The following is a 24,125-nucleotide window of genomic DNA, read 5'->3' on the forward strand; positions in this document are numbered from 1 at the left end:
CTGTTTATAGTAGAGACGGGGTCTCGCTCTTGCTCAGGCTGGTTTTGAACTCCTGACCTTGAGCAATCCGCCCGCCTCGGCCTCCCAAGAGCTAGGATTACAGGCGTGAGCCACAGCGCCCGGCCATTTCTTTCTATTTTTAATTGAGATGGTGGAAGGGGTCTTGCTCTTGCTCAGGCTGGTTTCGAGCTCCTGATCTTGAGCAATCTTCCCGCCTCGGCCTCCCAGAGTGCTAGGACAGGCATGAGCCACCTCGCCTGGCTGATTTTTGTCTTAAACTTTTGAAGACACTTTCTGCACGGGAAAGCTCTGCTCCCACTTTGGTTTTGCTTTGACATTCCCCATCTGTTCTCCCAGCAGCCATCCACACCCTCTTCCATCAGCTCTGCAGTCGAAGCAGTTCTCCTCGTAACCTTGACCTTGACTTTGCTGGAGCCGAGCTTCAGGACAGCTCAGAGCCGGTTCCGGTTCCGGGGGGAGGCGTGCAGAGTGTGGCCTGGAGGGTAGGAACTCCCACCCCGGGACCTCTGCATCCCCGCCGTGCCACCTCACCCTTTCAAAAATCACTGGCGTACATTTGAGAAAAGTTAAGCTGTTTTATTTCACAGAACAGCTCCACGTCAAACCAGCAGGCACCGTCGGAACACGCAACAGAGGCCGGTCAGACACTCCACGGCCGGGCGCTTGGCCGCAAGGTAGAAGCGGTGATCCGGGAGAGGGCGGCCGCGGCATCGCCAGGTGGGGACAGGCAACCAGCCATGTCCAGGGGTGGTTGGGGTTTTTTCCTCCTGTCACGAGGTGGGGAGGAAGGGGCACCAAAGGAAACGAGACAGACCAGCCCCTCTGAAGCGGTCAGAACCAACCTTCGGCCAAACCGCGAGAAAAGCCGTACACTGCCGGGAGCCGGGGCCTGAGCGGACGGTCGCGCCGGGACGGACTGCCGTCCAAGGGAGGAAAGTGCATTCTGGTCGTCCTGGTTCGAGGGACAGCTCCGTCATTTGCCTGGGACGGTTCGCCCAGACGGGAGGTGCCAGCGAGGGGGGCATCGACGGCCAAGTGGCCCGTCCCGAGGCCGGCCAGCGGGACCTGGCAGACCGGCCTCAGGGCGGCCGGGGGACCGAGACGCGGCAGCGAGAAGCCCCTTCTCTCGGCTCCCCTGGGCGGCTTTGGGAGAGTGGGGAATTCTCCGCGTTGGAGACCCCAGAGAACCAGGGGAGCGGCCACCGTCAGCTCTGCACAGCAGAAATCCGAGAGCCGCCCCCGCGCCCGCCCCACCTCCCGGCCCGCGGGCCCAGCGGGCTGTGAGCCGGCCTCTCCTGCCCGCGCCTTTCCGGAGAATGCGGCCTGCGCTCTGCCATGGAACCGTCTGGAAGTGTGGCAGGCGAGGATCAGAAAGACCGGAGGGAGACCCCTCGCACGCGTCCTTGTGGATGGATTTCTGCTCGAGGTGTGACCCGCACGACAGGCCCCACGCAGTGCCACGTTCAAGCCTCCCACACGAGAGAGAATCCACCGACAGGGCACTCCACGGGGCTGGGGCGGGGAGGCAGCCCCACGCCCAGGCCCTTTCCCGTTGTGGCCACCAGCCGGGTTGGAGAGTGTGCGAGGCGGTCTCCGAACCGCCGGCCCCAGCTTCCCGGCGTCTCTTCCCACTCCGCTCTCTTCCCCAGACCGCCACCTTTCCTCCCTTGGGAACCCATCTCTCTGCCCCGAGCCCTGGCCCTGCGACATCCGAGCAAAGGACCCGAGCCCTGTCCCCAAGGCCCACCGTCCGTGCGCCGGGCGCCCCGTCCAGGCTTCAAGAAGGCGCTCGGAGGCGAGAGGGTGTCGGCACTGGACACGAGCAGGGCAGGGCTGTCCGCGGAGTCCCTCAGCCGGAGGCCGTTTAGGGGGAAGGGCGTGAGGCGGGCGGGCGGGGCGCCGTGGGCACCGGGCAGGAAGCTCGGCTCCTTCTCAGTTTCATCCGAGAAAGGTCTCCAGCGAAGCTAGACCAGGAATTTAATCGTCTTTGGTCAGTTTTCAACTAACAGCTTGCTGGTTCATTCCCAAAACAGACTGAGCGTCGGTTACACGGAAGGACAAAAGGCTCGACCTCAAGGTGAGTCGAAGGTTAAGGAAAGAAATCGGTCCGCAAAAGCAAAAAAAAAAGAGAAAATGCCCGTTATCAACTAACCGATCAGTACAGCTTTCCACGATGATGGATGGACAAGAAGGTAAACACCACTCTCCCTTGCCCAAATCGGTTATGTTGAGGACTGCTACCGAGGTCACGCCGTTGCCCGGCACTCGCGGCAGTTAGGGCTCGGGGATTTTGTTTGTGCGTCCATCTAGCTACGAGGTGCGCAGATCTGGTGAGGGGTCTGGGCTAGCGTTGAATTGTAGCCTTTTGAAACAATCAGTTTCACATTTGAACAGTCACCCTCCAGCACTTAAGCACACACAGCAATGCAGAGTGGCCTGGCCGGGCAGGGGCAGGCGGAGAGCGTCCGGGTGTTCCGCGATCGTGGTGGCAGGGTCGCTGAGACATGCTTGGAGCCAGAGGAGAAGGCGGGGCGGAGGCGTGGAAAAGGGCTTTCCCACCCGGTTCCGGGGTGTCGAGCCTCAGAGTCGGGGCTATGGGGTGAGCGGGACACGCCTGCTACCTGCGTGTGCGCCCCTAAAATGCGCACCGCCGGCCGTTTCCCCAGGGGAGAAACAGTCGGGCAAAGACAACAGCTGAGCCTCTGCCTTCCGGGGGAATTCAGCGGAAGGCAAGGGAAAAAAAGAAAACGGAATCGGTCAGTTCGGAGAAAACCCCCGCGGTCTGCCCGGCGCCGCGTGTGTGCCAGGCGGGAGATGCGCCCGCCCGTCTTGCCCCGCGTCTGCCGGCGGCGCGAGGGCGCGGCGTTCTGCCTGGAGTGTGCCGGGCGTAAGTGCCCTCTGGGAACGGCCCTGGGGCAGAAATGAGGAGTCGAAGGGTGGCCGCACAGCGTCAGCGTGCTCGCACACACGTGACCGCGCCGGCCGGGCAGCCCCCCTCCCAGCCGGCCAGTCACAGCACAGCCCAGGGCCTTACTCTCCCGAGCTGTGAAATGGGGATGTCTTTTATGTACTCAAGGTCAGAGGCGCCTGTCACTTCCAGGCACCTAAAGAAGACAAGGGATGGCTCTAAGCAAAGCAAGCGAGGTCAAGCCTGTCCCTGGCTTCTCCCTGACATCCTCTGTTTGTGCCCTTTCTTTTTTTTTTTTTTTTTTTTTTGAGACAGAGTCTCACTCTGTCACCTGGGCTAGAGTGCCGTGGCGTCAGCCTAGCTCACAGCAACCTCCAACTCCGGGCTCAAGCCATCCTCCTGCCTCAGCCTCCTGAGTAGCTGGGACTACAGGCATGCGCCACCATGCCCGGCTCATTTTTTTTTCCTATATCTTCTTAGCTGTCCAACTAATTTCTATCTATTTTCAGTAGAGACGGGGTCTCGCTCTTGCTCAGGCTGGTCTCGAACGCCTGACCACGAGTGATCCTCCTGCCTCGGCCTCCCAGAGTGCTGGGATGACAGGTGTGAGCCACCGCGCCCGGCCTCCTTTTTTTTTTTTTTTTTTCTTTTTTGAGACAGAGTCTCACTTTGTTGCCCAGGCTAGAGTGAGTGCTGTGTCGTCAGCCTCCCTCACAGCAACCTCAAACTCTTGGGCTCAAGCGATCCTCCTGTCGTACCCTCCGGAGTAGCTGGGACTACAGGCATGCGCCACCATGCCCGGCTAATTTTTTCTATATATATTAGTTGGCCAATTAATTTCTATTTATAGTAGAGACGGGGTCTCGCTCTTGCTCAGGCTGGTTTCGAACTCCTGACCTCGAGCGATCCTCCCGCCTCGGCCTCCCAGAGTGCTGACAGGCGTGAGCCACCGTGCCCGGCCCCGGCCTCCTTTTTGTGCCCTGTCCTGATTCTTCCTCCCACTGCGTCGTCTCTGGTCCAGCCTTTCAGACGAGGCAGGATGGCTTTCCACGTGCACACCCAGGGGTCAGTGGCTTACTAGGCCCCTCCCTCTGGGTGTATTTACCTTTGTGTGGAGGACCAGAGGAGAGGCCAAAACTCAATCCAGTGGGTTGAAATGCTGACGGTGGCCGTTCAGGGCTCCTAGGAAGCTGGTGGGAAAATCCCACTGCCCTCCCCTCCAATGCCATCAGGAGGTTCCAGAAAGGCCCGGGTGGCGTCTGATGGAAAAGGCTGACTATACTAACGACAACGGCAAGAGCCAGCGGGTCGGCCCGAGCCTCCGAGCGGCACGGCCCGCTCCCTTCCGCTCCTCCTCCACCGCCCGCTGCTCAGAGCGGGAGCTGAGGCTGGGGGCGGAGCGGCCTGCCCGGAGTCCCCGGGGCCCTACCTGGCCAGGCTGGGACTCCAGCGCAGCGTTTCGGGCTCCAAACCTCACCGCCCCGAGAGGGAGGGACAGAGATGAAACTTGGGGACAACAGGGAGGGGCCCCGGGCCTGGCAGGAGGTGGGGTGGCAAAACCAGAAAGTCACCCCCATTTTTAGGGTCAGATTCACCTGCTGCGGGCGTGCTGCCACCCGCAAGCAGCCTGTCTCTGGAAAGCAAAGGGATCGAGGGAGGCGGCGGGCGGCCCCAGACGAGTGGCCCAGAGCGAGGCCTTTCCCAGCCAGGAGGCAAAGCCGGCTGCTCACGCGTGAAGACCGTGCACCCCGGGTGTCTGTCACCTGTCACCGTTGCTCATCTACTTTCAATGCTCTGCAGGGAGTGGGGGACGGGAGGGAGGGAGGGGAGCCGTCTCAGTTGTAAGGACCGGACCCTCAGTGTCCTCCAGGACAGGCGCTCCTGGGGTAAGACCCCTCAGCCCCGGGCACCCTGGGCGCCTGCGACTCGTGCCAGGCAGCGCCTGGCGCTCCGGGACACGACGTGACTAGAAGCCTCCTCGCCTGTTCAGCTCCAAATTCGACACAAGAGAATTAGGAGAACGAGGAAGAAAGAAATATTTAAATATGCTGAAAACGATGTAAGTTAAACCTCTATAGTTACCACGGATTTATTCCTACAGCATTTCTAGGTCTCGAAGCATTCCACACCACTGCATTTCTTTTTTTTTTTCCCAGCCACATGTCACACCGTGCTGCCACGGGGCGCAGGGTCGCCGCCCGGTTTCTGCTCGTGGGCGCGGACGCGGTGGTGCGGGTCTTCTCCGGCCACCCTCCTCCCGTGCCCTCGGGGTCTGGCTGGCCTTTGGCCTCGGGTGGAAGGGCAGGGCGTCTGGGCCGGCTCGGGGAGGGGGAGGCGCCGCCTGCCCCACCCTTCCCGCAGGGGGAGACTGTTCTGGAAGGCCACTGCTTCTGGGGGAGACGGCGGAGGCTGTTCTCTGCGTTTCTCGGGTCGTATATTCTCGAGTGGTATATTGCTTCGTGCGCACCGCCACGGCCTCTGGGTGCTCCCAGAAAGAGTCCCTGCGCCCGCCAGCTGCTCGCGAGGGCGTCTTGGTGGCGAGGGCGTCTTGGTGGCGTGGGTGTGAGGTAAATCTACGTTTCATAGAAAGAAAGAGGAGATCCTATTTACATTTCTGCATGTGTGTGTCCGGACCTAGCATGTGTGTGGAGAGATGCATAAATATATATACACACGCACACACGCCTACAGACGCGCGCGCACGTAGTAGGTCTGCAGAGACGGCGTCGAGGGAGGGGCTCGGCTCGCGAGGAGGGCTCTGCCGGATGGGAGGGGCTCCGCGGGCGGGGCTGCTCCGGCTGTGCGCCTCGCTCTCGGGGTGTCTGCGCGCCGGGGGTCTGCGGGTCCCCGCGGCTGGACGTGGCTGCAGCCTGCACCCGGGGCCCCCCAGCTCCGCAGGGACCCCGGCTCTCCCCTGGGGGCTCAGGTCCTCTCGCCCCACGAGGCCGGGGTCTCCGGGGGAGCCGCCCGGGGCGGGTCACATGGTGCCCGACTTGTCCGCGGGGCCGCCGCCGCCGCCGGGGAAGCCCTTCTCGGTGGGCGTCACGGCCGGGCTGCCCACGCCCGAGCTGCTGCTGCTGCTGGAGCGGTGCTGCGCGGCGGGGCGCGCGGGGCGCACGCAGGGCGGCGGGCGCAGCTGCGCCCCGGCCAGGCGCGCCGACAGCGCGGGCTTGAAGGTGGTCATCATCTCGGCCGACGAGCTGCTGCTGCGGCGCATGGCCGCGTCGGGGTCGCGGATGGCGATGGTGTGCAGCGGGCTGGCGGGCTCCGAGCTGGCGGGCCCCGGCGGGTGCTTGAGCGGCTCCAGCGTGTCCAGCACCACGTCGGGCGCCTGCTTGGCCGCGTTCTGCCGCTCCAGCTCGCGCAGCTCGTGCAGCGCCGTGCTCATGGTCTTCTCGATGTCCTGCGGGCACAGAGTGCGCGTTAGCGGCCGGAGGCCCAGGGTGGAGGCCCGGGGTGGAGGCTGGGCCTTCCTGTCTGCAGACTAGCTTGCAGGGTGGGTCCTCTCAGGGAGGTCCCCCCTCTCCCCCCGCCCCAGAACCTCATGGGATGGAGATGAAGTACCTCCAAGGTGTCCAATAACCACATGAGAGAACGGATGTGGGCAACCCCCTGCAGTCCGCCCTGCACGGGAAACAGACTTCACCAGGGCAGGCGCTGCAGTCAGACAGACACTGGTTCGAATCCTGGCTCTGCCATTCCCTTGCTGTGTGACCTTAGGCAAGTTACCTCACCTCTCTGAGCCTCTAGAATCCTCACTTTTTTTTTTTTTTTAATTGAGAAAGAGTCTCACTTTGTTGCCCGGGCTAGAGTGAGTGCCGTGGCGTCAGCCTCGCTCACAGCAACCTCAGACTCCTGGGTTCAAGCAATCCTCCTGCCTCAGCCTCCTGAGTAGCTGGGACTACAGGCATGCGCTACCATGCCCAGCTCATTTTTTCTATATATATTTTTAGTTGTCCAGCCAATATCTTTCTATTTATAGTAGAGACGGGGTCTCACTCTTGCTCAGGCTGGTCTCAAACTCCTGACCTCCAGCAATCCTCCTGCCTTGGCCTCCCAGAGTGCTGGGATGACTGGCGTGAGCCACCACGCCTGGCCTCAGAATCCTCATTTTTAAATTACAGGTGATGATTATAATGTGGGTTTCTGAGGGGTCGATGCTTGTGCTCAATAAGATGGTCCCTGTGAAGAGCCTGATGTGTTACCTGACACAGAACAAGCGCTCAGAAATCGGCCAGTGGCTCACGCCTGTCATCCTAGCACTCTGGGAGGCCGAGGAGGGCAGATTGCTCGAGGTCAGGAGTTCAAAACCAGCCTGAGCAAGAGCGAGCCCCCATCTCTACTATAAATAGAAAGAAATTAATTGGCCAAATAATATATATAGAAAAAATTATCTGGGCATGGTGGCACATGCCTGTAGTCCCAGCTACTTGGGAGGCTGAGGCAGGAGGATCGCTTGAGCCCAGGAGTTGGAGGCTGCTGTGAGCGAGGCTGACGCCACGGCACTCACTCTAGCCTGGGCAACAAAGTGAGACCCTGTCTCAAAAAAAAAAAAAGAAAAGAAAAAAGAAATAATGACAGTGACAACAGCAATCGGAGCTCACACCGAACACCAACCCAAACCCTTCCCTCTAATAAATTCACTTAACACTCACACTTACGAGGCGGGATCCACCACTCACCTCACACAGGAGGAAACTGAAGCTCAGACTGGTTAAGAAATTTGCCCGAAGCCACACAGTGAATCAGCAGCATGACCCAAGTCTGAACCCAGAGGCGGTTCCATATTATTATTATTAAAAAAAAAAAAAAATTTGTCCACAGAAAAATTTACTTGGAAGTTATATACCTGAACGGTTCACAATGTCTATCCCAGAAGAGTGAGACGGCTACTCTCTTCTCTGTGTTATCATTTAAAAAAAATTTTTTTTTAATGGAAATTTTTAAAAAGAAAAAAATCCTAGTCTGCCTATGTAATTTCCAAGGTCGTCATGATATCTGAGAGCTCACTGGCAGGAGAGCTGCGAAGGGCCCAGAGGGAGAGAGACACGACGCCCCAGGCCTGCCTGGCCTCGCCAGGCCGCCGGGCGGCTTTCCAAGCTCCTGTCCCCTCAAGCTGGAGCGCGGCACTGCAGCTTCTAGCTCAGGAGGCCTCGGGCAGGGCCCCGGCCCCCCGCTTTTGAGTGAAAAGACTCCCCGGCCACTCCCTGGCCCTGCGAACCCCGGGCAGCCGCTCTGCACCCCACTTTGCTCGTCTGCTGAAAGCCCGCCCTTTGCTGGCTGTGAAGATGGATGGCGGCCATGGACGTGACAGAGCTCTGTAAGCTGCCAGACGGCAGCTTCCAGACCCTCCAGCCCGGGAGTCCTTGGTCCCCACGACTGTCTACAGGGACCCCTCCACCAACAGACGCCAAGAGGACCTGCCCAGGCCACAGCCCGGCTGGCCTGGCCACCAAGGGCACAGGGAGGGGACAAGGTTTAAAATCACCGCCGGCAGGTGCTGGGCACAGCCTCGCCTTGGGGTTGACAACACCCAAGCTGGGCTTGGCCTTTCCTCCCATCCCTGTCCTCCCCAACTCCCACGCTCTCCTTCCCTGTCTACAGGGGCCTCAGCCGGCCTTGGGCCCCATGGCAGGCTCCGATCTGGCCAGGGTCAGGGTGCCAGTCTCTTGCTGTCTGCCGCCCCAGCCTGACCCTTTTTGCTTTCTTAAGGGACTATCCATGTCCCACTCACGGCTCACAGGACAATTTGCTCCTTGCCCCAGGTTGCTAGAAACTTTAAGAGTGGGCCTTTAGTGCTCTGTCCAGAAGGATTTGTCATCAGGGGGCGGGGCTTCTCTGCAGGAAGGGGGAGGTGGCAGTCCTCTCCCGGCCGTGCCATGCCTCAGCCCCGTGGTGACTCGGCCTGCTTTCCGAGAGCTGCCCTGCCGTCACCCACCCTGCTTGCCCTCGGTCTCGTTGACCTCACGACCCTCTCTCTCTGTTTGCAGTTCAACCTGAGCCGCCAGGGGTTAACTTGAGCCAATAAAACATGATCCCCACCCCTCCCCTGTCACCCCCAACCCGACCACCAGCCACCCCACCCTGAGCAGAGCAGGAGCGGGAAGACAGAGAGCTCAGAGGAAGAGCAGTCGGCGGGCTTGGTTAGGCTGCAGCCTGGCGTTTGACTCAGGGGTGAGGCTGGGGTCTCCGGGCAGGGCTGCCGAGAGCTGCAGGGGTGGCATGGGGAGGGCCACCGCCCCTCGCCTCCTGCCTGAGTACATCTTCCCCTCAGATGGTCCTGTCGCAAGTTCCCCAAACAGCCTCTTTAACTGGGCTCAGATCTAAATCCTGAGACATTCTGGGAACACAGAATTCTGGATAACTGGGTTCAAGTCTAAATCCTGAGACATTCTGAGAACACAGAAATTTGGGGAACTGGGGTAAAATCTAAATCCTAAGACATTCTGGGAACACAGAATTGTGGGTAACTGGGTTCAAGTCTAAATCCTGAGACATTCTGGGAACACAGAAATTTGGGGAACTGGGGTCAAATCTAAATCCTAAGACATTCTGGGAACACAGAATTCTGGGTAACTGGGTTCAAATCTAAATCCTGAGACATTCTGAGAACACAGAAATTTGGGTAACTGGGTTCAAATCTAAATCCTAAGACATTCTGAAACACAGAATTCTGGGTAACTGGGGTCAAATCTAAATCCTAAGACATTCTGAGAACACAGAATTCTGGGTAACTGGGGTCAAATCTAAATCCTAAGACATTCTGAGAACACAGAATTCTGGGTAACTGGGGTCAAATCTAAATCCTAAGACATTCTGGGAACACAGAATTTTGGGTAACTGGGTTCAGATCTAAATCCTGAGACATTCTGAGAACACAGAAATTTGGGTAACTGGGGTCAAATCCAAATCCTAAGACATTCTGAGAACACAGAAATTTGGGTAACTCTACGTACGACGTTTGCCCAAAAATAAGACCTCCCCATAAAACAAGCCCCAGCAGGATGTCTGACCACGTGCGCAACAGAAGCCCCACCCCGAAAATCAGCCCTAGTGCCGGGCGTGGCTGCGCAGCGTCTGCACAACCCGTGCGTGTCGTCGCGGAGCGGGAAAGAACACGAGCAGCCCTTCTCATCCGCCCCGTGACAGCTCTAGTGCTCGGCAGGAGAGATCGGGGCCGGTGGCTCTAAAGGAAACAGAGTCACAAGACATTCAGGATGGGACTCGGGGTTTGGAGAGTGAGGATGATGTTCCAGAAGAAGACGACTTCACTCTATTTGAATCAATGTAGATGGTTGTGCTGTACTTAAAAAAAATGACACATGCCCTGAGAATAAGCCCTGGGGTGTCTTCTTGAGGAAAAGTTAATATGAGACCCTGTCTTTATTTTCCGGGAGACATGGCACTGGGTGTCCCCAGGCCGCCACGTCTTCGTGGCCTGCAAACACAAGGGCTCGTCAGAGCCAAGGCTGAGCAGGCCGGGGCTGGCCAGGGGCTCTGCGCTATGCACGTGTCATCCCCACCTCGCTCTCCCGTGGGCTCTTGAGGGTGGCTTCCCGACCAGACAGGGTGTGGGTCCCTCCGCCTGCTGAGGCATTCTTTGGGCTGGTCCTGCAGCATGCTCCGTGCATGAAGGTCAAAGCAGTCGGGAGATGGGGCGTCCCCTACTCTCTTTCTTGGAGGTGCGCAATGCACATCCGCACCTTCGAGGGTTCTAAGAAGTCTCATGGATGAGCCATCCGACTTTGTCGGAGCGGCGTCTCCAAGCTTTGTGGGCCGCAGAGCTCTGATCCCCCACCTACCTCCTCAGGGCCCACGGAACCTGTCTGTCCTGCAGCCTTCTTTCAGAAACAAATGGCGCTCTTGGACCACACGCGAGTCTTTCTTTTTTGAGACAGAGTCTCACTTTGTTGCCCAGGCTAGAGTGAGTGCCGTGGCGTCAGCCTCGCTCACAGCAACCTCCAACTCCTGGGCTCAAGCAATCCTGCTGCCTCAGCCTCCCAAGTAGCTGGGACTACAGGCATGTGCCACCACGCCCGGCTAATTTTTTCTATATATTTTTAGTTGGCCAATTAATTTCTTTCTATTTTTAGTAGAGACGGGGTCTCGCTCTTGCTCAGGCTGGTTTTGAACTCCTGACCTCGAGCGATCCTCCCGCCTTGGCCTCCCAGAGTGCCAGGATGACAGGCGTGAGCCGCCGCACCGGCCTGCACTTGAGTCTTTATGTAACGGGCTCTGGGCCAGGCCTCAGGCAGCCAGCCCAGCCCCCATCACGACTGGCAGAACTTTCCAAAGTGGTTAAGTTTCCGGATGGTGGCAGCTGCTACGGCGATGTTCCCGCAAAGACAGAGGGACCAGGGGGTGGCCTGCTTCCTCTGCTCGACCCGTGCCGAGGCACTGGTCTTCGGGGACGTCCTCGGGGTGCCCATCGGGACTTGGGGCCAAGCTAGACCCTGCAGGCGCGAACAGGAGTTCCAGCTGGCAGGTGAGCTGTTTCTGGGTTGGGTGCTCCTTCGGAAGCCCCCTGGCCTCCTCTGGACCAGTCTCCACCTCTCCCCTGCCCTGCCGAACAGGGGCCAAATGCCGCTCCCCACGCTAGACCTCTCGCGGCCACGGAACCCTCTCGGCTGTGTCTCTTACCTTAAGTGGCAGACGGCACCGGGCAGAGCTCGCATCATGCGCACCCCACACCCAGTTCCAGAGAGGAAAGAAGGGAAACTTTTGGAAATACAACAGAACTGTCAGAAACGCATGATGTATCAGCTACATAAAATCGCTGAACCAATCCTGGTTCTGTTCTGTTTGGCGAGTGCAAAAACCAAACAAATTTCTCATCCAAATACAAAGAGATAAATTAAAAACAAACAACAGGCCGGCCGCGGTGGCTCACGCCTGTCATCCTAGCACTCTGGGAGGCCGAGGCGGGAGGATTGCTGGAGGTCAGGAGTTCAAGACCAGCCTGAGCAAGAGCGAGACCCCATCTCACCTAAAAATAGAAATTAATTGGCCAACTAAAAATATATAGAAAAAATTAGCCGAGCATGGTGGCGCATGCCTATAGTCCCAGCTACTTGGGAGGCTGAGGCAGGAGGATTGCTTGAGTTTGAGGTTGCTGTGAGCGAGGCTGACGCCACAGCACTCACTCTAGCCTGGGCAACAAAGCGAGACTCTGTCTCGAAAAAACAACAACAACAATGACAACAACAAAAACATCTCTAAGCACTGTGGAAGATTCTAGAACATTCTTCCCTTCCAGCTTCAGCTATTTTGTTCTTCCTACCCTTTGGGTCTGGAGGGCTCTGGGCCACTCCTTAAAGGCCCCCGGCCCCAGAGCCGTGTCACGGCTGTGTTTATCAGCTGACATCTCTCTCTCTTCTCAAAGGCCTGCTCCGTGAGTGCCTGGGGTCTGAGCCCGTTTTACGTCTTCTCTACTTGCAGTGCCCGGCACGGTGACTGCCACACGGCACGTGCTAAGCCAGTATTTGCCCATGGATGGATGAATGATGAATGAATGAATGAATGAACGAGTGGATGAATGAATGAATGAACGGATAACTCGGTCAGGCCGTCTGGTGGAGAGACCTGCCCCTACCCCGTGCCCACGATCTGGCCCATCCCCTTCTCTCCGCTCCTGGACACCGAGGGTGCTCGGACTTTGCAGAAACCCCGGCCGGTGGCCTCACCCAACCGGCCTCCACTCCCACGGGGAGGCCCAGGGGGGAGGACGCCAGCTCCCTCTCGGGTCTCGGGGCTCAGCCTGAGCCTGGCACAGGGCTGGCCCAGGGGGGGTCCCCGTTCCCAAGCTTCCCACCCCGCCGCCCCTTGGGGGTCCCGGCTGACCCGGCCTGCCCTTACTTCTGCCAGGGCCTCGGCCTCCAGGGACTTGTGGTCCCCCAGGCTGCTGTGCCTGGTGGAGCCTCCGGGCCTCAGCGGGTGGCCCTCGGAGAGCGCCTTCCTGTCGGGGTAGTTGATGCTGCCGGCGCTCCCGAACGTCGCCATCCTCCGCTTCTCGGGGCTCTCGATCCTGCCCCGGGCGAGGGGCGCCTTGTGGGGGCTGCTGGGGCAGGCGGCGGCCCGCGGCGGCGCGTCCATGCCGGGGCCCAGGCCCCCCCGGGGCGGGCTGTGCGTGTCGCCCCCGCTCCGGCGCCGGGGGATGGCCGCTCCGTCCGACCGCAGCCGCACTCTGCAAAGGGGCCGGGCGGGAGGGGAGGGCGGGGGCAGAGGTCAACCCTGGCCAGTCCGAGAACCTCGGGTCTGCCAGCCACCCCACGCCACACGCCACACGCCAGTCCCACAAGCCTGGCCCGTAGCCGGGCGACAGAGGCGAGGCGCCTCGCTGGCGCCCCTGGCTGAACGGCCGCCTGCCTGGCAAGGCCAGGCCAGCAGGTCCCGCCGGACACGCTGTGGCGAGGGCCTGCACCCGGGCCCTCAGACTTCCTAGGCGGGGCCCTCACCGTCCCTCACACCGCTGGAGCGCCGGCTGCAGTTTTTTAAAAAAAAACTATGAACAGATTGCTGTGCACACTGCGCACTGTCTTATTTTGCAGTAAAAAACAAACAGGCAGAAACACCCTCGCGTGGCCTGCAGGCCGCAGTTTGAGGACGCCTGGGACTCTGGCCCTTGGCACAACCTGAGCCCTTCAGACACCTCCAGGGACAGGCTTCTGACGGGTCCGAAGCCTGAGGCTGGACTGCACCCGAGTCACCGGCGCCCACAAGCAGAAGAGGGGCCGGGGACCCAACCCGGGCTGATGTTCCGCCCATCCCCCATCTCTCCAGAAAAGGGCGGGCTTGCCTGCCTTTCTTTCTTTCTTTCTTTTCTTTTCTTTTTTTTTTTTTTTTTGAGACAGAGTCTCGCTTTGTTGCCCAGGCTAGAGTGAGTGCCGTGGCGTCAGCCTCGCTCACAGCAACCTCCAACTCCTGGGCTCAAGCGATCCTCCTGCCTCAGCCTCCCGAGTAGCTGGGACTGCAGGCATGCGCCACCATGCCCGGCTCATTTTTTCTATATATATTTTAGTTAGTCAATTAATTTCTTTCTACTTTTAGTAGAGACAGGGTTTCGCTCTTGCTCAGGCTGGTCTCCAACTCCTGACCTTGAGCGACTCTCCCGCCTCGGCCTCCCAGAGTTGCTAGGACTGCAGGCGTGAGCCGCCTCGCCCGGCCAAAAAGGGCTATTTCTGTGAGGCATTTTCAGATACTGGAAAGCCAGCTGTTCACGAGTTCAAACACTGCGTCCCTGAATACAGCCCTGTCCCCAGTCGGGTGGAGTGAAAGAGGGGCGTGAGCGAGTACCAGGAGGGTGCGCCCTTGCCCTGGGTCTGGCACGTGTTTTCCTGCGTCCTCTTTCAAGTCCACCTTATCCGTCTGATAAATGGGCGCAATGTTCCCTGCCCGCCTTCAAGTGAGTCTGAAAGCAGGTTGATGGGCAAAGGTTCTGCACGGAGGTCTGGCCGCACCCTACGGAGGTCGCCAAAGGGTCTGAGGACCTAGTGGGGGGGGACGGCTGGAAGTGGCCAGGAGGGAGGGGGAGGGGGTGTGTTTGGGAACAGACTGTGACCAGGGACCGAGTCCAGTGTGGTCAGACCCTGGTGCCACCAGCCAAGCTAAGCAGCGCCCGTGAGCACCTCAACAGGACCAAGGCACGCTGCCGGGGAGGAAGAAGCACCCAGAAAGCAAGAGCAGGATGAAGGGAGACAAGGAGTGAAAGGGAAGAAGGGAGGCAGAGGACAGGGGTCCTCCTAGAAGCCAGGGCACCGTGGCGTTCTCATCTACCCACCCGGCCTTCCGCCTGCCCCTGTGCTACCACCTGCCACCGCACCCTGAGCTATCTGCTGAATCCAACAGAATTTGCTTTAAAAAAAACAAAGAAAGAAAAGAGGCTGAATCAGGACATCTGCTGAAATAAAAACTCATATAAAAGTGTTTTCCTGTTTTGTGACTCATTTTTTTTTTTTTGGCTCTATCTGCAAATACCCACACATGTGGGCTTGTCACATGACCCTTTCCACTTTGGGGGAGGAGAAAAAAACCATAGACTATGACATTTTGAGAGTCTGATTTGAAAAAGCAGTGAGAAACTACCAGCTTTGCTTTTGCTTTTCTACTCTTCATTACTTCATTTATATATATATATATATGTATATATATATTGCCAGCCACGTGCTCTGGAGCACACCTGTTCTCAAAGATCCATGTGGGTGGCGCCTTGCCTGGGGGGCGGGGGTCACGTGACACAGCCCGGCGCCCACGTGGGGGTAAAGAGACCTGCCGGATCTTGCTCCCACCAAGCACACGGGTGGAATATCGAGTGTCGACTTCCCCCGGCACGGGGGTAGGTGTGGGGTGGCATCTCCGTGGTGCATTTTGGGGGAGCATGTGCACTTTATGAATGTTTAAATATGACAGCTTGGGTCCCCAGCAGAGAGCAGAGAGGAGGTGCGGGAGCTGGAGAGCAGGAAAAGTCCCCGCCGATTATTACTGTTCTAGATAAAAAGCACTGAGCTCCCAACGATGATGGATGTCTCTCCTCCTCCTCTTCCTCCTTCCCCCGCCCCTCCTCCTCCTCTTCTCTCCCCCCCCACCCCCCACCCCCCCACCCCCACTCCAGGCCAGACCGCCTCATGCCTGGCATTCTTGGACCAGGCGGCACACGCCTTGGGGACCAGCAGCTGCAGGGGCCACCCGGCCTCTGCCCTCCCCCCAGCCCCCCTTCCCGTCCATACACGAGCAGGCACGCCCCGGCAGGAGAAAAACGAATGTGTGTCTCCTACCGGCCCATCACCCCCCCAAAGCCGCAGTCCACGAGGTGCTGCTCCGTCGGGGACTGGAGGTCGTTCTTGGAGGACGCCTTGTCGTCCAGCAGCGGCCCGCTGCTGGCCTCGCTGTCGGCCTTCTGGCTGAGGCTGTCGGAGAAGGCGTCATCCCTGGGGGGAGACGGGCGTGGATGACGGGTGCCGCCCGCGGGGGTGGGAGGGACACGGCTCCTCGACACCTGTCCGAGGGGCTGAGTTGGCACCCTGTGACAGCCGGCGTGTGCCCACTCAGCGCTCCGTGGCAACGCTCCTGGAGCCGGTCCCTACCGCAGGAGACCCGTCCGCCCGGCCCCACACCGGCCAGGCCCTCCCGGCTGCTCCAGGCAGGACAAGGTGAAAGCCGGAGGTTCGTCGGAGGAAGGACAAAGAACAGGTGGCGCGGCAGGTGCGGCTCCACGAGGAACGCTTGGGGGCTAAGCAGGGAGGGAAGACGGGGCCTCCACCCCTGGCCTCCCCTCCCCACCCAGGGCCGGGGACAATCGTGAGGTGGCTTGCAAGCCTGCTGGGTCGCCCTGCCAGCCTCCTTCCACGACCCTCTCCCTCTGGGACTTCCTCCTGCCCTCAGGGGCCTGGGACAGCGGGAGGCTCCGACACAATGTGGAAGCTGTCAGCCTCCTTCCCAGGAGGTCACGCTTGGAGGCTGCCTCTCCATTCGGTCAGTCCTGCTGAGCCCACCCAAAGCTCACGGGGACGTCTGAGCAGGGACCCCACATGGCTCGCAGAGGCGTGGGAAGTGCAGACTTTCCGTGGTAGGCCCAGGGCACTCAGGATGCAGGGCTCTCTTTTTTTATTATTTATTATTATATTTTTCATAAATAAATAGCAGCCTGTCAACTGGAAGTGAGGGCACGGCTGTGTCCGCCGATCCCCCCGAGAGGGCCCCCCACTCTGACATGTGGGACAGGGAGCACTGAGGAGCTGGAGGCTCAGGGCCAGACCCACGACACGGGGAGCCAGGGCAGGAGACGGAGGCTGGGCTGGGAGGCTGGGCCGGCGGCCGCAGACACTGACCATGTATCCTGGGGAGCACGGAGGAGCAGTTTGCATGCTGGCCAGGTGCATCACCAGGTGCATGGCCAGGTGTATTGCCAGGTGCATGGCCAGGTACACTGCCAGGTGCATGGCCAGGTGCATCACCAGGTGCATGGCCAGGTGCACTGCCATTTGGGGGGAAGTTAGATCTGACCGTTCTTGCAGAGGACAAGAGTGTGGGGTCAGAGAGAGCTCGTCCCTGGCACACAGCCCAGCACCCGCTTCCAGGGCCCATTCCAGACATCACTAATCTACCCTGGCATCCTTCTCCTGACTGTCACCCCTTTCCAGGGCCTGTTCCAGACATCACTAATCTATCACAGAATCCTCCAAACTGTCACCCCCTTCCAGGGCCCGTCCCAGACATCACTAATCTATCGTGGCATCCTCCCAACTGTCACTCCCTTCCAGGGCCTGTTCGAGATATCACTAATCTATCGCGGCATCCTTCTCCCGACCGCCACTCACATGTCCTGGACCACGATGTACTGGTGAGGGATGAGCCCGTCCACGCCGTTGTGCCGGCCCTCCCACCAGTCCTCGGAGGCACGGTGACACAGGAGCAGCGAGGCCCCCTTCTTGAAGGACAGCTCACGGGGGGACCGTCCCACGTAGTCGAACTTGGCGATGGCCTCGATCTGCTCCACTTCTGGAAGGAGAGTGAGGGAGAGAGTGTGCCTGAGGCCAGCAAGGGGCAGCCGGGAGCTGCACTCAGGGGCCTGGCTTCTTGGGGAGGGACAGACAGGCAGGGCGGGCACATGCGGGCCGGGGCGCCGGGGTTCCAGCTCAGACCCGCCCTGCACTCTGCTGACACCCCAGACCCTCGCTTTCCACTGTCCCTCGGGGTCTCCACTTTCTGACACTCATTAAAACAACATCTGAAGGAATTTCCTTTTCCCCAACACTTAACAGCTCTATTTCTGTTTGCCCGTGACCCCTCCCCGCTGTGCCCACGTACAATGCTTCTAGTGGTTCTCGGCCTTTGGGGAGGTCAGACAGACAATGCGTGTGGCCCTCATCCATGTAAAATGTGGCACACGGTTTCTAAGGGTTCCCAGATTCCTCAAAGCACATTGTTAAGGATTGAATGGGGTCTCCCCAAAATTCCTGCGTTGAAGCCCTTATCCGCAACGCGATATTTAGAGATAGAGTCCCTCATGCGTGTAACTGAGGTGACTAAAGTTAAATGAGGCCATAAATGTGGGGGCCCTAATGCAGGAAGACTGGTATCTTTATAATAAGAGGGAAAGAAGGCTGGGCGGGTGGCTCATGCCTGTCATCCTAGCACTCTGGGAGGCTGAGTCAGGAGGATTGCTCAAGGTCAGGAGTTCAAAACCAGCCTGAGCAAGAACAAGACCCCGTATCTACTAAAAATAGAAAGAAATTAATTGGCCAACTAAAAACATATATAAAAATTAGCCAGGCGTGGTGGCACATGCCTGTAGTCCCAGCTACTCAGGAGGCTGAGGCAGGAGGATCGCTTGAGCCCAGGAGTTTGAGGTTGCTGTGAGCGAGGCTGACGCCACGGCACTCTAGCCCAGGCAACAGAGTAAGACTGTGTCTCAAAAAAAAAGAAAAAGCCGGGCGCGGTGGCTCACGCCTGTAATCCTAGCTCTTGGGAGGCTGAGGCGGGCGGATTGCTCAAGGTCAGGAGTTCAAAACCAGCCTGAGCAAGAGTGAGACCCCGTCTCTACTATAAATACAAAGAAATTAATTGGCCAACTGATATATATATATATAAAAATTAGCCGGGCATGGTGGCACATGCCTGTAGTCCCAGCTACTTGGGAGGCTGAGGCAGAAGGATCGCTCGAGCCCTGGAGTTTGAGGTTGCTGTGAGCTAGGCTGACGCCACGGCACTCACTCTAGCCTGGGCGACAAAGCGAGACTCTGTCTCAAAAAAAAAAAAAAAAGAAAAAGTCCCCTGGTTCTGCCCACCCCACTGCGCCACCCCGGGCAGGCCGCCGTCTCCCCTCTACCTGGCCTCTTCCCTCTTACGCCTGCTTGGGTAGAGCCATTTCTCCCGGCAGCAGCCAGAGAAACTTTTTTTTTTTTTTTTTGAGACAGAGTCTCTCTGTTGCCCAGGCTAGAGTGCCATGGTGTCAGCCTAGCTCACAGCAACCTCAAACTCCTGGGCTCAAGCGATCCTCCTGCCTCAGCCTCCCGAGTAGCTGGGACTACAGGCACATGCCACCACGCCCGGCTAATTGCTTTTATAGATATATTTTTAGTTGGCCAATTAACTTCTTTCTGTTTTTAGTAGAGACGGAGTCTCGCTCTTGCTCAGGCTGGTCTCGAACTCCTGAGTTTGAGCGATCCTCCCGCCTCAGCCTCCCAGAGTGCTAGGATGGCAGGCGTGAGCCATGGTGCCCGGCCCAGAGGATCTTTTAAAAACATTAATCGGATCATGAAACTCCTCTGCTCAAAACCTCCGAAGGCTTCCCGCTGTGCTAAGAACAAGACCTGACTTCCTCCCACCACTCCCTGCTCTGGGCCTGCCTCACACGCCTTCTTGATGTTTCTCCTCCATTGTCGCACTGTGACATCTTTCAAACACCAAGGAAAGGTGGAAGGATCTTACAGTGAACATGCACATACCCACCACCTACATTTTACTACCAACGTTTTTGCTGTACCAGCTTTATCTATATACCAGCTATATCGATCCATCCCTGTATCTAAATATCCATCTGTCCATCTTCCTTTTTTAAAATGAATTTTAGATTAAGTTGTAAATAGCAGTACACTCCACCCCTAAACACTCACTCCAGCATAAATATTCACAGACCTTCTTGGTCTTTTTAAAATATGCCAAGTTTTTTCCCACCACAGGGCCTTTGCACCTGTCACTGCCCCTTTCTGGAATGCTGTTCTCCCAGGCCTTTGCAGTCATGCACATCCACCACATATCCATTACTTACCGGCCGCTGTGTGTGCCCTGCCCTGATTCCATCCGGGCTGTGCCCAGAGGCTGTCGCCTCAGCGGCTTTCCCGCCCCCACCGTGAGAGGCCCAGTGCCACATCACTTGCTTTTCTGCTACCTTGTGTCGCTTTGTTTTTCTTCATGGCGCTTATCACAGCCTGCCTCAGCACGTCTCCGTGTGCATCTCGTGTGCGCGCGCGCGCGTTGTGTGCGCGCGCGCGCGTTGTGTGCGTGCGCGCCGTGTGGCTTTCAACACTCACAGCTCCTTTGCTGCCAGTCTTTCCTACTAAAGTGTGAGCAGCAACTCGAACTGGGAATTCCGTGACTAGCGATGGAAACAGCCCCGCTAGAACACAAAGACCTGCCCATCCGTCCTGCCTCTTTTTTATTTATTTATTTTTGAGACAGAGTCCCAATCTGTCACCCGGGCTAGAGTGCTGTGGTGTCAGCCTAGCTCACAGCAGCCTCCAACTCCTGGGCTCAAGCGATCCTCCTGCCTCAGCCTCCCGAGTAGCTGGGACTACAGGCATGCACCACCATGCCCGGCTGATTTTTTCTATATATTTTTAGTTGGCCAATTAATTTCTTTCTGTTTATAGTAGAGACAGGGTCTCGCTCTTGCTCAGGCTGGTCTCGAACTCCTGACCTCGAGCGATCCTCCCGCCTCGGCCTCCCAGAGTGCCAGGATGACAGGCGTGAGCCACCGCGCCCGGCCGGGTCTTGCCTCTTTCATCAGCTCCAGAAGCCTCCCGTGAGCACATAGCCTGTGCTCCTGGCAAATGTGGTAGCAAACGGGGTGAAGGACTGCACCTCAAAGAGAAACACAAAGGCCAAGCAAGAGAACTGCTAAATAATGATGTTTAAAAAGTCAAAATGCCACAGGGAGAAGGAGGACAACAACACTCAGTGCGCGGCGTCACGTGCCGGCCTCCATGGCCACAGCCACTCCTGCCGATGTGGATCCCTTCCTCCATAAAAAACATTAAAAATTATATTTTAGGGCCGGGCGCGGAGGCTCACGCCTGTCACCCTAGCACTCTGGGAGGCCGAGGCAGGAGGATTGCTTGAGTTCAGGAATTCGAGACCAGCCTGAGCAAGAGCGAGACCCCGTCTCTACTATAAATAGAAAGAAATTAATTGGCCAACTAAAAATATATACAAAATATTAGCCGGGCATGGTGGCGCATGCCTGTAGTCCCAGCTACTCGGGAGGCTGAGGCAGGAGGATCGCTTGAGTCCAGGAGTTGGAAGTGGCTGTGAGCGAGGCTGACGCCACAGCACTCTAGCCTGGTTGACTCTGCCTCAAAAAAAAAAAATTTAAATTTAAAAATTATATTTTATAACTGCATTGGTATAAGGATAAATATAATCTGGGCTGTATGTCATATTCATTTTTTCCTTCTGATTTTAGAAAAAATCAAGATATTTTAGTGACCCCTACCAGTAGCATAGACCCTGGGCGCTGTGCCCACTCTGCCTAATGGATGAGTTGGCCCCGGGCCCGTAGTGTCCAGAGCGCCTGTCTACACAGCCCGGTTTCCCTAGAGACTAATGCGACTCTCTTCTCCTAGTCGGGAAGGGCTGGAGGAATCTGCTGAGTGTCCTGGCGCCTGGCTGGCCTTTCTCTGTCTCCACATACCGCCCAGGGTCATCACTCTTGGCCTCGGGGTGCCCGCTGCCTGGGGACTAGTCTGGCCTCATCCCTTATGCATCACGAGGGGCTTCTTCCAGTCTGTCCAGGTCTGGCGACAGAACAGGAGCTCCTCAAGGACCAACATCTCGTTCACCCTGTGCCTATTTCCAGCGCGGGCCTGGTGCCAAGCAGATCCTCAAGAAAACGAAGCCAGCACAAAGGGAAGCAGAACTGGGAGGCAGGGACAAAGTCCTGACCGAAAAAAACCCATCCGTGCTCCTGGATCCAGCCATACCTGAAGCTGTGCCAACCCTGGGTTTATTTATTTTTTTTTCAGACAGAGGAGCTGATTCCCTTTCACGCTTAAGTCGATTTGAATTGGGGATTCCGTCATGAGCAACGACAGGGTTCACGACGTGCCCGCCCGTGAGGATCTGCTCTGCCGGGCCCGGGCTGGGACTTGGGGCGTGCCATGAAGGTTTTTCTCCCAGGTTCTCCTGGGTCCCCACGTGCTCTGACGTGGCGAGCTGGAGGGGCTGCGTGGCCAGCCCTGCGGCTGGGCGGGCATCACGCTGAGGGGCTTCCAGGACAGCCCCAGGCCCCGGTCCCCTCACCCACCTTCGTCGCTGGTGTGAGGCTCAGTGCCGTTGTCGTGGTCAACCTCATCGATGGTCCCAGGCTCGCTGTGGGGGCTGTCGCTGCAAGGGGACAGGGAACGCCGACTCGCTGGGTGGCCGTCTATACTCGCACCACCCTGAGCCTCCCACGGGCTCAGACGCGAGCCCCTCCCAGCCGCCTCCCTGGTGAGCCTCCAAACGCGTCCCCCCCCCCCCCCCCCGCCACGCTGTCATCCGGTGCAGTGGGGGGGGCTGGGGGGGAGGGGCAGTGCCGAAACCCCCGCATCCGCCACCGGGAGGACCAGGGCCAGAGCAGGAATCTCGGAAGCACTGTGAGCCGTGTCCTCTGGCCTGCCTCCCAGCCGGCCTCGCAGCTGCCTCCCAGCTTCGCAGCTGAGGGGTCCAGCCTGCGGGGTGGAGTGACGCCTCGAGTCCCCAAGCTGCAGCCCAGAGCCTCACGGGCAGGGCAGTGACGGCAGCCCAGGCTGCAGCCCCGCCGAGCATGAGGCTGAGGGGCCGGGGCCTCCCAGCGCAGCTGTCAATGTGCTGGCTTCGGTCTGGCGTGAGGCTCACACCTGTCATCCTACACTCTGGGAGGCCGAGGCAGGAGGATCGCTCAAGGTCAGGAGTTTGAGACCAGCCTGAGCAAGAGCGAGACCCCGTCTCTACTAAATATAGACAGAAATTAACCGGCCAACTAGAAATATATAGAAAAAAAATGAGCCGGGCGTGGTGGTGCATGCCTGTAGTCCCAGCTACTCGGGAGGCTGAGGCAGGAGGATCGCTTGAGCCCAGGAGTTGGAGGTTGCTGTGAGCGAGGCTGACGCCACCGCACTCACTCTAGCCTGGGCAACAGAGTGGGACTCTGTCTCAAAAATAATAATAATAAAAAATAAAATATTTCTTCTTCAACCCAGTGCTGTACCAGGTACAGAGAGGTGCCCGCCTAGTGATTGCTGACCCACCGCAGAACACTTAAAAAAAAAAACTGAGGTCACATAGCCCGGAAAAGAAAACTCCTAGGAGAGAAGGGACACGGGGGGGGGGGGGGGGGTGCGCGTCACACTCAGTTCTTGAGGCTGAGGTGCGGTTATCCACTCCCTGCTTCCTGAGGTGGACCTGTGACCCACCCAGCCAGTTGCACCACCACCTCTTCTTGCACCACCACCTCAATGTGATTGCTTCGCCAGCACCAGCCCCCAGCAACGAAACACAATTCTTGGCTTGGGCGGGAACATTTGGGAAAGAGAAGCTCTTTTTTTTCTACTGAAAATGCCGGATGAGTTATGAATCTAAAGTTGCCAGTTGGCTGCCTCTCATGACCAGCCACCAAGGGGAGAGGCTATTTGAGGACGAAACCAAAACAGGATAAAACAGAGCCAAGGCACGGCGGTTGTAGGACCAAGTCCTCATGATAATCATTGAGCCCCTGGATCAAGCTATACCTGAAGCTATCCTCCCAGATTTTTTAGTTAAATAAACTAATACATTCCCATCAGGCTTGAGCCAGTTTGAGTTGTATTTCTGTCCCTGGTAACCGAGAGCACCGTGACGGATGGACCTGTCTCGTGTAAGGCTGCTGTGAAGCTCAAATGAGAAAATGCATATGGAAGCAGAGACTGTCGCAGTAAGAAAACCGGAGGAAACTTCTGACTGTCCCCATACAACGGCGGCAGCCACGACGACAGTAATTACATTAAGGGGAATGGTGTCTTACCAGTATTCTTCCCCTCCAGCCATGCACTTCTCATACACAGGTCCCTCTAGCTCCCGGGGGCTGGGGAAGATGGCTTCGTGGTGGATGATGATGGTTTTGATGACCTCGTTGACGTGTGCCTGGCAGGACACCGGGTCCTGCCCGTCCGGGATGTGCATGAGGGTGGGCCCGAAGCAGATGGCCAGGTTGTAGGGGTCCATCATGTTCTCGTCACTGTACTGAGAGAGGCTAGGAGAAAGGAGGTGTCCACAGTCATCCGGGAAAGGCAAATCCCACCCCTGGGATTCTCCTCTTTGGGGGTGTTTGATGGGGGGACTCCACTCAATTCCAGAAGGTTCCATGTTCTTCTTTAAAAGCAGCACCTGCAGGCCGGGCGCGGTGGCTCACACCTGTCATCCTAGCACTCTGGGAGGCCAGAGCAGGAGGATCGCTCGAGGTCAGGAGTTCCAGACCAGCCTGAGC

The 24,125-nt window shown here is 58.0% G+C and overlaps 1 protein-coding gene across 3 annotated transcripts in view; it reads right to left on the reverse strand.

Moving 5' to 3' along the window:
- Positions 1-564: 564 nt before the first annotated feature.
- SRGAP3 (SLIT-ROBO Rho GTPase activating protein 3) overlaps positions 565-24,125 on the reverse strand; it is a 123,197-nt gene continuing 99,636 nt past the window's right edge. The window contains exons 18-23 of one of the 3 annotated variants that reach the window (XM_075998494.1): positions 23,664-23,891; positions 21,948-22,027; positions 17,242-17,422; positions 15,700-15,852; positions 12,785-13,112; positions 565-6,332 (exon numbers count right to left, since the gene is read on the reverse strand). In XM_075998494.1, coding sequence (XP_075854609.1) covers positions 5,907-6,332; positions 12,785-13,112; positions 15,700-15,852; positions 17,242-17,422; positions 21,948-22,027; positions 23,664-23,891 — 1,396 coding nt within the window. In that variant the 3' untranslated portion in view covers positions 565-5,906. The remainder of the gene's footprint in view (positions 6,333-12,784; positions 13,113-15,699; positions 15,853-17,241; positions 17,423-21,947; positions 22,028-23,663; positions 23,892-24,125) is intronic. The other 2 variants (XM_075998496.1, XM_075998495.1) reach the window with 2 other exon arrangements.

Source organism: Microcebus murinus, chromosome 28 (assembly GCF_040939455.1).
Source record: "Microcebus murinus isolate Inina chromosome 28, M.murinus_Inina_mat1.0, whole genome shotgun sequence".
Lineage (NCBI taxonomy): Eukaryota > Metazoa > Chordata > Mammalia > Primates > Cheirogaleidae > Microcebus > Microcebus murinus.